General features: G+C 38.7%; 1 protein-coding gene across 2 annotated transcripts; it reads left to right on the forward strand.

The window, feature by feature from the left end:
- The first annotated feature begins 392 nt into the window (after positions 1-392).
- znf711 (zinc finger protein 711) lies at positions 393-13,745 on the forward strand. Of its 2 annotated transcripts, XM_055178405.2 has the most exons (9): positions 393-548; positions 2,812-2,896; positions 3,005-3,100; positions 3,194-3,682; positions 5,418-5,576; positions 8,094-8,231; positions 8,332-8,463; positions 11,856-11,987; positions 12,227-13,745. In XM_055178405.2, exons 3-9 carry the CDS (start codon positions 3,025-3,027, stop codon positions 13,402-13,404), a joined length of 2,304 nt encoding a protein of 767 aa, XP_055034380.1. In that variant the 5' UTR covers positions 393-548; positions 2,812-2,896; positions 3,005-3,024; the 3' UTR covers positions 13,405-13,745. The 2 variants fall into 2 exon arrangements, with proteins under 2 accessions (XP_055034380.1, XP_055034381.1); XM_055178406.2 differs by lacking the exons at positions 393-548; positions 2,812-2,896; positions 3,005-3,100 and having other exon boundaries at positions 3,570-3,709.
- The last annotated feature ends 2,637 nt before the right edge of the window (positions 13,746-16,382 follow it).

Consider the following 16,382-nt stretch of genomic DNA (forward strand, 5'->3'; position numbering starts at 1 on the left):
CTTGAATAAAGATAAAGGTCAACACTGCGAATATTGAGTTCGTGCATAAACTTAATGTAATTGTCAATGAAAGCTTTTGACACTTATGAAATGCTTGTAACTATACTTTAGTACCATACTGTAGTAACTTCTGACCAAAAGATTTAAAAACATTGACTTTGTGAAAATTAATATTGGTGTCGTTCTCAAAACTTTTATCCACAGCTTGCTCTTAAATCACTTGGGAAATTAAAAGCAAATGCATTCGGTAAACAGCGCAGAGGTTTGTGTATGAGGTGACGTCAAGTGTCCCGCGCGTTTGCACGACCCCCCCTCCCTCTACTGTTGTCGCCAAGCATTCTGGTTGGCTTACGTCTTGGCATGAGATGCCTGATTGGCCAAGGTCTCGAAACGAGCTACGTGATTGGTTTAGGCCTGGAAAACAGTGTTTGGGATTCTCAATGTACAGGCCGCAGTAGTGCTACCGTCGGAAAATTAACTATAATAAATTACGACGCATTCAAGGGGATCCGAAACGCGTCAACTCTCGGAAGGCTGTCGCAGAATAGGTAAAGCGTTTTGGATTTGTGCGGCATGTGTAGGAAACGGTCGCCGTCGGCCCAGTCGGCCTGCGTGGGCCTGGCGGAGCCTTGTGTTGCGTTCAAGCGCGGGGAAGCGCCCTGCGCGCGCTCCTACTAGCGCATAGTCGCGTTTAACTACACCAAAAAGCGAGCGCGAGCCACGCTGCTGACGCATTAAACAACCCTATACAGAATAAATATAGCAAATGTGGTAGTGTGGGGCGAATGCTTTATATTATAGCAATGCGTTTTATTTGTTAATGCGTTTAGATGTAGACTAGCTAATGCTATTAGCCTTTAGCATGTAGTAAAATGGCGAATGACAAGATGGCGCAGTAACTCGAATACAGCCGCACAAACATTTCTCTAAATATTAGCTTCTTTTTACATTAACATTAAAGGAAATTGTGAAAGTTAGTGTTGTACTTTGTGTAGTGTCTAACATTTGACACGATAAAGCGTCAACTTAAACATGTTTTTATGATACGATATAACGCATGAAGTGATATGCGCCATTAGCAACCCTACTATGATAGAGGCTTGCCTCATGAATATTAATGAGATCTAGATGACGTTAACAGCATTGGGCAGTTAAAGGAATAGTTCACCTAAAAATAAAATTGTCTCATAATTTGTCTCATGCCTTTACGTGTGTATATGATTTTCTTTCTACACAGAGTATGTATAAAAATACATAAACTGCCTTACATTTTATTGTAATGCCATTGAATGGTCTTTTATCCATCATAAAGAAAATCTATAAGACTTCAGTGGGTGTCTTCTGAAGCGAAACAATGGGTTTGTCTAAGAAAAACATTGATATTTTAAACTTAAACTATATTATACTGAACCTTGGCCTCTGGGTCTTCTACACTTGCACAAAAGAGTCGAGTTCTATTCATTTACATTCATTTATGCATGTGGCAGACACATTCAACCAAAATGACTTGCAGTGCATTTAGTGTGTACATTGTTTTTATCAGTATGTTTTGACATAGTTGTGACCCTTGAACTCTCACATGGCATGACCTAATTATATTGTAAAGTTCCTGCAAAGAATTGATACCTCTTACAAAAAGCATGTCATTTTGGGACTGTTTACAGTAGGGATGATAGATGTCATATGAAATAAATGTTTCTCATTGTAGACTTAAAGTGTGTGCTAGGGCTGGACGATATTGACCCGAGTTCATAACTCGGTTATTTTTGGGATAAATGGAGTTATATTATAAATATCTCTCAGTACTTTATACAACGTGGAATACATTTTTACATACCTTTATTAAAACTGCATGATAAAAATAAAAATACAAAGACAGGGTTTCCTTTCTGATTGAGACTATACAGCTGGACCATAGATATATAAAGCCTAGATGTTTCACCCGCGCTGTTGGCCAATTGAGTGGAACGTTCGCATTTGGCGGCCATCTTACCACAGGGCGCTCGCTCATTCGTAGCATTGCTTGCTTAATTTTCTACCGATTTTCAAACGGTTTGGTTTGTTATAAATGTCAAAGATGTACCTATGACACTGCATACTTATGCAAAAAAATAATAATTTTCATGAAACGTGTTAAAGCATCCAGAATTATAGCCACGTTAATAACGTTTAGTAAGAAACCAAACTTTTTGAAAATCGGTAGAAAATTTAGCAAGTTATGGTCATTATAGTTCAATCGTCTATCAATACAGATATAATACCAAAACTCAATATACCATCCAGCCCTAGTGTGTGCACGGTATTTTGTTTGTGCACTATCCTTTGCACTTACACATTCGTTGATTCCTGCTTGTGGGAGCTTAATGGTACGCTTGCAAGAAGTCAGAGATAATACGTCAGAAAATAACATTGTGCAGATGACTGTTACCTGGAAGGCAAGGCTTAGAAATAATAAAACTAAATATTAATATTTTCTTGTGTTTTTGCTTTGGATTCAAGAGGTTTGCCAAATGCATGTGTTAATAAAATGAAAAAACAAAACTAAGTTGGAAATTATTTAGTGATGGTCTTGTCTAATTTTTTATCAATTAATAAGTTCAAATTTGTGTAAATGGGGGTTTATGTTTTTTAGTGGCGTACACAAATGCATAAAAAGATAGTCTGGTAGATTTTATGCATTTAAATCTGACATACAGATATAATGTTCATGAAAATTTTTAAAATGCAGAATATGTTCTTTTTTTCTTTTCTTTTTTTTTGAAGTGATCCTGGTGATGATAACAAAAATTGCTCTGTCTGTATTTCTTTTAGAAACTTTTTAACAGATGCCAGGTTCACAGATTTCCTTATTGTTTGTGAGACTTGCACGTGAAATGAATCATCATCAAATGTGAAGGTCTGTTTATTACCATATTTTTTAAGCACAATTTTTAATAAGTGTATTTGCGTTCAGTTGATTGTGATGAAACATTGATTGTGCTTGTTGTTCCACGTGCACATACAGGATTGTGGAAGTCATAGATAATGGATCAAGGTGGAGGGATCCTGGAGCTTCACAAGGATCTCAAAATGCCCCATACAATGATAATGCCAGATTTTGGTAAGGAACAGCAACTAAAGATCTTGTTCAGTTTTGTTCTCCTAAAATTTGTTTCGCATACTTATATTTGTTTGTATGTGTTTGTTTTTAAAGTTGCCGGGATGGGGGGTATGGCCCACATCGACGGGGACCACATTGTGGTGTCCGTGCCGGAGGCGGTGCTGGTCTCCGACGTGGTGACGGATGAGGGTATCATGCTCGAGGCTGACCTGGAGGCTGAGGTGGTGGAAGGGCCCGACATCTGCCATGAGGACGTCATCACCACTGAGGGAGTCATCATGTCTGAGTCTATCCTGGGGGCAGAGGTAGCCATTGAAGAGGCACTGGGCGGCACGGTCGATCACCACGAGCTGACTGCTGATCTGATTGAGGAGACTGCATCTGATCAGGTGTTTGTGGCTGACCTTATTTCACCACATGAAGAGAGCCACCTGGATCATGACCTGGTGTCCGGAGAGGTCATGGTAACGGACACGGAGACGGAGATTCATTCACACGACACCGTGACATCTGATGGCAGTATTAAGGAGGAAGATGACGATGATGTGAAGAGTACGTCAGAGGACTATCTCATGATTTCCTGTGAGTGGACATCTGCATAATGTCTCAGTAGGTTTGGGAAATGAGATCCGGTTCTATGTCCAACAATTATGTAAAAAAATCAATACATTTTCGTTCTGTTCTGTGTGTTTGGACAGGACGCTCAACTATGATATTCTGGTTGCAAGAACAAACATGCACTTTATACATTTCCAGCGATCAGTCAGATAGAAAGGGCACTAAAATCCAAATTGTTGACTTAAAGTGCCATACAGGTCCAATTTCCTAAGCTTCCTAATATTGTTAAGGAGTCCCCAGCAACAGGTTTAAATGCATGCCAAATGTAAGGTCAAAAAACTGTAATTTTCTAAAAATATGGACCTAATTAATATGACCTAATTTCTCAAAAGATCTCCAAATGATACTGAACCATCTTTCATAGTCAAACATTTAGCAAATCCCACCTTGAAAAAGTCATTTTAACCACTGATTCTTCAAATTCCCATCCTTTGGTAGTGAAAACAACACAAAGTGGCGTTTACAGCTGGAAACACAGTGTCTCCTCGACATGATGTTTACACACTAACTAGCCGAAGTTTCTGTGGGCAGGTCAAAGTTTTCGTTTCTCGCAGGCAAGACTGTAGAAGGAGATTATGCAAAGTATTGCCTTCATACGTAAGTAGACAACAGGCGGGAGATTCGAAAATAATATGACTCGTAAACGTGGTTCAGAGTCGACTACTTTAGAAGCCAATAACTTTATTTATCGTACACTCTTTGGATTAAATACTGTACTTTCCGGACTATAAGCCGCACCGGAGTATAAGCCGCATCATTAAAAAATGCGTCATTAAGACGAAATAACATATAAGTCGCAGTGGATTATACGTTGCGTTTATTTAGAAAAAAATTCACAAAATCCAAGCAGAAGAACAGACATTTAATCTGGAAAGGCAAGTTATTCAACTAAACAATAGCAGACAGAACAGCAGGCTGAATAGATGTCTGTATGTTAAAGTAATATTATCAGTTATTTAAACGATAAACCATAGCATACACAACTTACCTGAAAGGTTGAATAGGCTAAATTAACTGAACAAGCCAACTAGCGTGAAGTTTGCATACTCTTCATTCACATTACTGAATCCATTGAATTACATGAATACAGAAGCAGCATATGGCTGACTCTCGCGGCTGTAGATGGTAATGTTGTCTCTTGCCTCATAAATGTCAAAATTAATTCATACTGACTTACAAGGTGCACCTGATTATAAGACGCAGCACCAGCCAAGATATGAAAAAAAAACGGCGGTTTAAAGACCGAAGAATACGGTACTTTGCATATTGTTTACATTAATGGACAGCTACGTGACACACTGCAATACAGATGATTTTCGATATTGTATCTGTCTGGAACTTTAATTCAATCGTCTATTATAAACGAGTGATAAATCCATTAAAAAATGTCAGCATCTTAGAGTATCTTATTCAGTCAGCATTTAAAGAAATCATTCTCAGACAGCCTTGAATCATGTGAAGATTTTTTTGAGCAGTGTAGTTACACAGAGCCACATATTACACACACTCATGCAGTTTCAACTTCCCATGGGAAACACAGAAACTACAACATTCTTATATAAACCATAAAAGAGCTGACATTTACAAAATATTTGGTAGCTTTTATTCATTTGGTTTGTAATTTTGTGATTCTTAATCATAAGGCAGTAGATAAGTTGCATGTAGACTGATGTTTGGCTAATTTTTGGCTTCTGTGCAGTGGATGAAGTTGAGGAGAAGCTTGACATTGGAGATACGCCATTAAAGATCAACACAGACATGATCCAGGACGATGACGGGTCAAAAGAGGATGAGTTCAGCTCAGAAGTCATTAAAGTTTATATCTTTAAGGCTGATGGGGATGAAGATGTGGAAATAGGTAAGAGACACAAGCCAAAAAAGTACATAAAAATACAAGGGATACACCAAAACAAAATTATTTAAAAATTATATAATATTCAATTACTTAAAATGACATCTATCGATACCGATAGTTTCTCTTTTGTCGTGAAATCCTAGTAGTGCAGAGTGTATAAACTACAATTCTGTTGTCATTGTGACCCAATTTAAAATAATGAATTCTGTGTTTTTCTGCCCCATTTTAACTCTTTCCCCACCATTGATGAGTTATTTCATCAATCAAGAGAAAACGCTTCCCTGCCAATTCCCTGATGAGTTTTTACAGCAATTCATATTTCTGCTATTATCCACTAGGTGGCGCTCTTACCTAACCTATAAAACACTGAATCATACCCTGTAAAAACAGTAAAACCTCTGTGTATGTTTTGATCATCGTTCTGATCTGATCTCTAACAAAGTCCTTTACAAAAATGCAATTATTTCTGCTTTTTGCTTAAAATTTGGTATTTTTGAAGAAACATATGTTCTCTTTTATCACCTCTAATATATGGTTCATATTTGAGAGGTGATAAAAAGAGATCAAATGAAGATGGGATGAAACTTTTTTTATAAGCAAGGGGTCCGTTCTTTGATCTGATATATTGTACGTTTATGTATTTAAAGAAGAACATTTCTGAAAGGCATTACACTTTTGTGAAAATCATAAAAAATGCTGCCTCTGGCTGGCAACTTTTTTTTAAATGCTGGCTGGGAAAGAGTTAATTGGCAGGGTATGATTAAAAAAATGGCGATACCCATTATAGGCCCTATATCAGTGCGTCCCTAAAAAATATCAATGCTGAAATAAATCAAGCAGTACTGTAAAGATTATTAATAGAAATGCAGATTTGTACTGCTTTTGAAATATTATTTATATTCGCTAAGCATTACTATCAGGACTAGGGGTGGCACGGTTCATGAAAAAAATCAGAACCGTTCGGTTCGCTTGTCTCGGTTCGGAGCGCGTGTGTGTCGTACGGTTCAACGGTTCATGGCATGCGCAGTGTATGTAGCCTCGTGCCCTGTATGTGACCTCAGATAGCGTGTTTCCCTTTCGCGAGTAGCGCGAAAGAAGAGGTGACTGGTGTGGAGAGTGAGTGCTCCCTGTCATGTTACGTGTAGAAATGGCAAGAGGGAGAGAAAAAGAAGTCTGCCCGCAGTTGGAGGATGCGCCAGTGTCGTATAAGTTTGGTGTGTGGAAACATTTTTTATTTCATGTTACCTATGATGACAGCGGAAATAAAACAATAGATACAGCCACACGCAACAGCCTTCTCTCCGACCATTTATCTAATCTGAGGTAATGAACACGTTTTACGTCTTTTCGTATTCAGCGCTATTTTTAGCCTTTCGTTGATAAAACGAAAGCGGCTGATTTCCGCGTAGTTTCATTTTGCTTGCGTGTGAAAGTCGCGCGATCTTATTTCATGAACTGCCCCTTAAAGTAATCAGGACAGAAATGGTCAAAAGTGGACAAAAGAGACGGATTTAAATATTACAGGTGTAAACGTTATGTTTCTCTCGTTCACATATACTCTCTGCAGTATTTAAGCAGCCTCTCAGTGATAAATCTTAGAGCTACACTGAATTTGGCATTTTGATAAATGCAAGTTATCTTTGTGTGCTAAAAATGCACACAAAGTTCATGTAGATGGCAATACACATTCTCTTTTTTGCCAAATAAATGAAAAGCATGTTGAAATCATCAATGTCTTCCCTCTCGCTGTGTCAAAATCTCACCTGGCTTTCCTCAGAGATGTTCCCAATAATGTGCTTAAAGTCAAATTCAGTTTGTGCATGATTACATGATATAACTTTTTTTAATATCCTAAATTATGGATAATTAATACATTAATAAGATAATACATTTCTGGAGTGTTAAAAAAAATAACAATAAGAACCGTACTGAACCGAGAACCGTGACCATAGAACCGTGATACGAACCGAACCGAGGGTTTTGTGAACCGTGCCACCCCTAATCAGGACACATGCTTGGGCTATAGTTTGTGTTAACAGTGCTGAAAGTCTCCTTATAATTGTGAAACAGAGCAGGAGCAGCAGTGTCACATGTTCAAATAAAGTTACACTGATTTATGGTCAAACATTGACAAGAAAAAATACACAATACTGTGTTTTACAGTGTCACCTTATGACATTTAGCACTGTGTTAAAATAAATATCTGTTGCCAGGAGCATATAACACAAAAGCAACCACCCCATAATTCAGATTGTGTTCAGTGATATTGGGCTGTAAACAAAATTGACTTTAAGAAAGATGTGTTATGTTATTGCAGTCTGCCATTTTGGGCAAAAAAAAAGAAAATCGAAAACATTTATCAAAGTTTAAACGTTAATGCGTATCCCAAGTGTATCCTACCAACAATCAGATTACATTTTTAATCAGAATGTGCAAGTCCAGTTAAACTGCAGTATAGCTGCATAAATGTAGAGCTTTAACATATAAAAGTTATATAATTCTGTTTGTATTCTGGTGTAGGCAGCACAGAAGTGGTAGCAGAGAGTGATTTTCCCAATGGGCACACAGTGTTGGAGTCAGCGGTCTCAGGCAGACTGCCCAGAGAGAAGATGGTCTACATGGCCGTGAAGGACACCAGTCAGGGAGAAGATGATATCAGTGAGTAACTCTTTTTAAGAAGTCACCCATATGGTCCGTCCGTGTGCCTGCAGTGAGCCTATAATGTGTTAAAATGTGCTCTACTTTGTTTTGTGTGAAGACTGTTCTGCGATGACTGACCAGGTGTATATGGAGGTGATTGTCGGAGAGGAAGAGGCTCCTGCCATCCAGGAAGTCCAGTCAGAGGACACACCCGTTAACAAGACCTTCGTCCCTGCGGCCTGGGCTTATGGTCCTTTACTTTACTTTCTCTTACCTGGGGCCTGTTGCACCAGCTGGACGTAAAAAGTTGGTTGTAAGCCTAGCTACGTCTGGCTTTAAAAAATTATTTACGCCTGTTGTACCATCTGAAACTATGACCAGGCCCATATAGTTGAGACACCTTTCGCATTAGTATGGTTACAAACTTAAATTTACAAATGAGAGCGGTTCATGCTTTCTTTTAACCCTAATCGGACGGTAATTGTTTTTCGTTGGGACATAAGGTATTGTCATCATTTACAGAGGGTTGTCATTGATTTTATTGCCATCCGAATCCAGAATCGCAGTGTTTTTCTCTTGACTACCTGCGTAAAAATCCCCTGCTGAATGACTTACTGTTTTGACAAACACCAAGGTCATGTGGTAATTTAATTGCCGTCTGAATCCAGATGGGATAAATGTAAAAGTCATTCTAATCTGCACCACTGAAAAGCACCGTATGGTCACACGCTTCACGTTTATTCTTCATCATTGAAGCGTCTTTCTTTGTGTGCATTTTAAGCATCGACACTTTCATAACTGAAATTAAGAGAAATATGTGGGAACAAAGTTTCTTAATCGCTGCACCACAGCGAGTGGGAGCTGATATACAGTAGTGTGAAAAGTGTTGCCCCCTTCCTGTTTTTTTTTTTTTTTTTTGCATGTTTGTTACATTTTAATGTTTCAGATCATCAAACTACATGCAGTTTTAAATTAAGGTTTTATTATGAAGGGAAAACAATCCCAAACTACATGGCCCTGTGTGTTTGGGCCACCGTTAGCAGCAACAACTGCAGTCAAGCGTTTGCGATAACTTGCTTTGAAGGTTATTTTCGTAAACGAAAACTGAAACTAAGACTAAAACTATCAGCTAAAAAACATTTTCGTTAACTGAAATAAAATTTAAATTCATCATAAATGAAAAACTAAACGAAACGAGCAACAGTTATTGAAAAACTAACTGAAATAAAATAATAATTATCAAAAATAAGTATTAGTTTTCGTAATTAATAAGCTCTCATCCCGTGGCGGAAAATCTGAACAGGCTTTATAATAGACCCCTTAATCGCCTACGTCACTGTGACGTCACCGCTCTAGCTGGAGGCAAAACATAAGAACTCATAGCAGGCGCACTAAAAGTTTGAGGTTTTGACTTTAAAATGTCGTCTTGTTGTGTTTTTGGCTGCCAAAATAGAAGTAACGGCACTTTTCGTTCAAAACTAAAGTTTTACCGGATCCCGGCAGACATTCCTTCACAGAAATAAAGAAGACAATTGTGGTTGAATGGACGGAGATGATCACAAATTATGCTCGTGTTTGCAGTGCACACTTCATATCAGGTAAAATAATCTATGCATCTGTACTGGTGTGTTGGTCTTATCTAGTACAAATCAAAAAGTTTTTGTTTTATAGGTGATGATAAGTCAACCGTCAGTGCACTAGCTAGCTTAAATGTTAAACAAACATACAGCGATAGATGTGTGTGCCATCCTTTGAATGATCTCTTAAAATAATCCCCATTGCTAATCATAGTTAATCCAGCGCTAGGTTACATTAGACAATAAGCTTTGACAAAATTCCACAAAAAACCCGAAAATACTTCATATGTAGGAACTATCCAAAACCTGGTTAAAAGGTTTCCAATGAGAACAAGATACAAGAACTAACTGTTACAGAGTTAATTTACAAAAATAGCTGTCACGCAGAGTCAGTAACTTTACATATTCGGACAGTTCCGAACCTTCTTCTGCATCTATGTTTAATAAATCCCTCCTAAAACGTCCTAGGTTACGATTGTCAGCATTGCATCCACGCCTCTTTTTGCCTCCAACTAATCCCCGCCCACCCGGAGACGTTGCAATGTTTACAAACTTTTAAGGAGTCTTTACTTGTAGATGGCGCTTTATGCATGTGAGGTTAGCTGAGGCTGACAGCAACATCAGTTAACTGATAAATATGTCAGACAGTCTAGCTGCTGTTAGCTGCTAAACTATAATTACTAAAACTATAACTGAAATGAAATAAAATAAAAACTAAATAGAAATGTGTTTGCAAAATAAAAACTAAACTAAAACTAACAAAACCATTCACTAAAACTAAACCTAAATTTAAAGCAAAATTGAAAACGATACTAAAATAAAAACTAATTTAAAAAACCAAAACTATAATAACTTTGAGTCTAGTACAGTGCTGGAGGAATTTTGGTCCACTCACCTTTGCAGAATTGTTGTAATTCGGCCACATTGAAGGGTTTTCGAGCCTTTTTAAGGTCATGCCACAGCATCTCAATTGGATTGAGCAGGACTTTGCCTTGGCCACTCCAAAGTCTCCATTTAGTTTTTCTTCAGCCATTCAGATGTGGACTTGCGGGTGTGTTTTGGATCATTGTCCTGCTGCAGAACCCAAGTGTGCTTCAGCTTGAGGTCAAGAATAATTCACAGAAACAATTTCACACAGGGCCATGTGGGTTTGGATTTTGTTTTCCCTTCGTAATTAAAACCTTCATTTAAAAACTGGATGTTGTGTTATCTTTCATTAATATTTCAATTTGTTTGATGATATGAAACATTGGGGTGTGACAAACGTGCAAAAAAGATACAAATCAGGAAGGGGGCCAACACTTTTTCACAACACTGCAAACAAAGAGAAGAAAATCACGAAAACATTTAAAAAATCTATTGCAAAAGTAAGTTATATGTATTCAATTACACAACAGCATACATATAATCAAGTATTCGGGTCAGTTTAAGGATCATGTAGCCTAATTAACCACACATGCAGCTCGTTTCCAGGTGTTTTATATTATAAACCTAACACATCCACCGCAAATTTATCTTCTTCTGAATGCATGACTTTTATCGCGGAGGAGGCATTCAAATATATTTTTACAGACATCCTCATGAGAAAAATTTACCGTCTGAATAGGGCCTAGATGGTTCAACAGGTATAAATTCTAGGTATGATGTAAAACACATTTTATGTCCAGGCTATTCTTACGACCAAGTGTACGCCCAGCTGGTGCAACAACTGTCCCATGGGCTGAAAGCAACGAGAAAAGTTGTTTCATCCCAAACGTGAAAACCATCAACAATCATTCACTCCTACCAATGTTGTTTACAAACGTTATGATGTAAAATGGCCATAGAAGCTGACACGAGGCCATAGAACAAACCTATGATGTTTTGCTCCTTATGTGAACATTTATGATAGAATGTTGAACGCATCCTCATTTGTAAGTCATTTTGGTGAGAGTCTTTATAAGTTTCTCCACAGACAATAGACAGAATGTGGAGTCAAATTTACAATAAGCCTTGTGCTTTACGATTAGTCCATGTATATCACAAGCTATTTCAAGCAGCTCACCGGTGGTGGTTTTTCCTACAGGCAGCGGTTTAGAGAGTAAGAATGGCACTGCCACCCCATACCTGCAGATCACAGACAGCATCAGCACCAGCCGAGCTCTCAAACAGAGGCTGAAGAAGAAGAGGAGGGGAGAGTCACGCCAGTGCCAGACCGGTATGACAAATCAGTGTTTGTTTGTTTTCAAAATGTCTTTCCATTTCAGCTGTTGTTGCTTAGGACAGAAATCATGTTAATCAATAACTATTCTGGTGGGTAAAGCACGCCACAACAATTGAATGCTCGTTAGGTCATTAAAACACATTCAGTCCCCATCCCCGTCTTTTTTCCATTTAAACATTTAGTTTCTTTGCAAAAGTTGACTTCTCAGCACATTCCTTTTCTTTGTGTTCTAGCTGTAATCATCGGTCCCGATGGACAGCCGCTCACCGTCTACCCCTGCCACATCTGCGGCAAGAAGTTCAAGACGCGAGGCTTCCTCAAACGGCACATGAAGAACCACCCGGACCACGTTTTCAAGAAGAAGTACCAGTGCACCGACTGCGACTTCACCACCAACAAGAAGGTGAGTTTCCACAACCATCTGGAAAGCCACAAGCTCATCATCAAGAACGAAAAGATCCCCGAGTACACGGAGTACACGCGCCGCTATCACGAGGCGAGCCCTCTCGGCTCCAACAAACTCATCCTGCGCGACAAGGAGCCCAAGCTGCACAAGTGTAAGTATTGCGAGTACGAGACGGCCGAACAGGGACTCCTGAACCGCCATCTGCTGGCCGTGCACAGCAAGAACTTTGCGCACGTTTGCGTGGAGTGCGCCAAGGGCTTCCGCCACCCGTCGGAGCTCAAGAAGCACATGAGGACCCACACGGGCGAGAAGCCCTTCCGTTGCCAGCACTGCGACTTCCGTTGTGCCGATCAGTCCAACTTAAAGACTCACATAAAGAGCAAACATGGCACAGACCTTCCCTTTAAGTGTGGACAGTGCCCGCAGGCCTTCGCCGATGACAGGGAGCTCCAGAGGCACACGGAGATCTTTCAGGGACACAAGACTCACCAGTGTCCGCACTGCGACCACAAAAGCACCAATTCCAGCGACTTGAAGCGTCACATCATTTCGGTGCACACCAAAGACTTCCCGCACAAGTGCGATGTGTGTGAGAAGGGTTTCCACAGACCCTCAGAACTGAAAAAGCACGCCGAGACTCACAAGGGAAACAAAGTACATCAGTGCCGACACTGCGATTTTAAGATATCCGACCCCTTCACGCTCAGCCGGCACATCCTCTCCGTTCACACCAAGGACTTGCCGTTCAAATGCAAGCGGTGCAAGCGTGGTTTCAGGCAACAGAACGAACTGAAAAAGCACATGAAGACGCACAGCGGTCGCAAGGTCTACCAATGCCAATATTGCGAGTACAACACTACGGACGCTTCGGGTTTCAAGCGGCACGTCATATCGATTCACACTAAGGATTATCCTCACAGGTGTGACTACTGCAAAAAGGGGTTCAGGCGACCGTCGGAAAAGAACCAACATATTATGCGACATCACAAGGAAACCCTAATGTAATGTTCAGTCAATACTCTACAGTTACACATGACATACAGTATACAGATTTAACAACCTGTATTCTTATTTAATCTGATTCAAAAACAGTTTGGTCCCGGTCAAAAGTCTCACACTTTTACGCAAAGCAAATCGCTCATTCAGGGTCTTAAATGTTTATATTTTTATATCCACATACCGCTTAAATGCTGCAAGCGAACCATGATCAATATATGAAAAAATGACTTCATCTCTAAATGATCATTTTGTCTATACACTCACCCTCACGATGACTCCAGGCTGCTCCCTTCATGCAGTGAAAGCATACTGGGACCGTAAGCTGTCGAGCACCAAAATGAGCAAAATTTAATTCATTTGAATGATAATTCCAGATATTCTTAAGTTGTGCTTTGTGTAAGGACAAGGAAATCTTATTTGCATTCGTATATTACGCATCTTTATCAGTGATGTCATTGGGTCTAATCACATTGTGGTAAGTTTGTGAATGTAAAAGTGTTCATAGTTTTTAACCCCTCGAAGCTCAACAGCTCCTGGTCACTTTATACTTCCATTGCAAATCAAAGAGCATTATTAAGATTTTATTTTAGTATTTTAAGATGAAGGAGAGCAAATAATGACAGCATTCTCATTCAATGTCTTTTACCATCTAGTATATCCAGGTTTTACTTTTTACCATTTTAAAGCCAGCTATGATGTTAATCTGAGCAACTATTTGAAATGGTATGATTCAAAGTTTTTATCGCCTCGCACATCATTCGCTCTCTTTGTAGTCCTGGTGTGTCTTGAGCGCTCGGTCTAGTTTATCAGATGAACATTGTATGTTTGATGTGAAGACCACTACAGATTCGATGTTTATGTAGTCAACTCGTGGCAAACATGCACATACGGCCAATTATTTTGAATCTCTTATTTTCGGAGTCATGCCTTACATGTAATGTATTTCCTTGCACTGAATACAGTAAATAGAAATCATTTGTGTATATTTTTAACAAGTTTCAATAATGCTATGATAGAAGATGTATACATTAACAAATGCAAATCACAGCAAGAGCACCTTTTGATTTTATAATGTCACTTCTACCTTATTTATTTATTACTGGGTGGGCGTACATAGGCACACAATGTCCTAAACCAAAAGCCATCCGTCGTTCTGCCAGTATTTCCATGTAAAAGACCTCATCGATTGAAAGAGGCAAGCCTTGATTTCTAGCTGTTAAATGTTAACACAATTGTAGTGAACAGCAGTGTGCAGAAAACAAACTATTTTAATGTGAGGAGGAGAGCGACTGCACTTTCTGTTAAACATGCGCTTTTATTGTCTGCCATTCCAATGAAATCATCACTCCAATGTTGTCATGTAAAAACAGATGCCTCTCATTAAAAAGACTGGTTTGTGTTTTACGACATTGTGGTCGAGCGGTAAGGGAATGACTTACAGGAACGTTATGTTTTTGAAATAATCCTGTTTTCCAAAATGACGAAATGCTACTGTTTGGTTTTCTGGATGAACAGAATTATTTCAGCATATAAACAATCTTGCTTCTGTAATTTAGGTCTGTTTATTCACAAATACATTGGGTGTATTAAATAAGAGACAATAAAAGAAAACGTCATGAAATACCATCAAAGAAATCATATATAGGCACCTTATTCATGGACATCATTACATGTTGTTTTCAGACTTTGGGCCTCGTTGATGAAACGACCAAAGTGTATTTGTGTGTATTTGTTATTCAAACTGGATGCAGCAGCTTTGGTAAGGATGATTTAATGAATGAGTTACACACAATTACACAGCTCGTGTATCATGAATTAGGTCCATTGTTTTTGTGGCCCTTTGAATTACCCCAAGCATTGTTGGAAACCCGTCTGTATAAGCAGTTGTTTGGCGGACACCTGCACCCAAATGTGTGCGAGCGGTCTAGATGATGCTGTGTTTGTTACAGACTATCATTCTTGTGAATGAAAATTTCATGTCATTTGTTTATGATGATGGTGACAGATGGTGAGGAGGATTAAAATAAATATGTCCTTCAAAAAATGTTTTTGCTTTCAGAAATTGTTTCGCACTCAGGTATTTCCGTGACATTTTTTTCAACTAGCACTTTTTCAGATGTAAAAATTAACGGATGCTAAATAAAGTGAAGCTCATTTTAATCTGCTCATTATAAATGTTGTATTATGTTATTAAAGTGATTGGTTTTATGTGGTTTTGCCGCTTTTAATAATGAATACATGAATAATTTAATGTGCTGCTGGTTGTTTTTTTCCTGTTCTTGATCCTGTGCATTGATTTTTGCTTCATTCATTATGGGGTATTTAGCAAAAATGCAATTATTATTGAAGTTTATTTAATTAAATTTGTAAGGAGCATGGTCATGTAATCCCACCAGTCAGCACATAGAGGTCTCTATTAGCAGCATCCCTCCTCCACCCCATCATTCACTCTCTGCTGGTATATCTACCCAGTTAAGGAGGCGGGGGGGACTCTGGGTTTGGGTTAAAGTTCTGAGCGCACACAGCAAGCCACATATACTTTTATTTCATATTTGATTAAATGTTCATGCAAACTCATGAAAATGTCTCTGTTCAAGATAGAAGACATTAATATCACCATTCTGCTGCTCTTTTGCATTAACATAATGGCATAAAAAAAGAAGAAGAAATCCACACTGCATTTTGCTAAATTTATCGCACTGTATATTATGCATGCTAAAATTTCAACACATTAAACCTTTGAGGTTTGGTAATACATTTCCATTTTAATACTGCAACTTGTTAAATATTAAAATACTTGAATTAATATTGTAGGAAATGGTTAAGTTGACCATATGTCACCCTGCCTGAGAAATCCAGGCTAGTCTCAAAATCAAATTCAGAGATAATGAGCATCCGAGATAGTTTTATTTCAGCCATTAATTTCACTATGATTTCAATCTTTAATATCGACTGAGTAAGGTCATGTCAAAGATTATATCTTC

The sequence above is a fragment of the Misgurnus anguillicaudatus genome, chromosome 16 (assembly GCF_027580225.2).
Source record: "Misgurnus anguillicaudatus chromosome 16, ASM2758022v2, whole genome shotgun sequence".
In the NCBI taxonomy this organism is placed as follows: domain Eukaryota; kingdom Metazoa; phylum Chordata; class Actinopteri; order Cypriniformes; family Cobitidae; genus Misgurnus; species Misgurnus anguillicaudatus.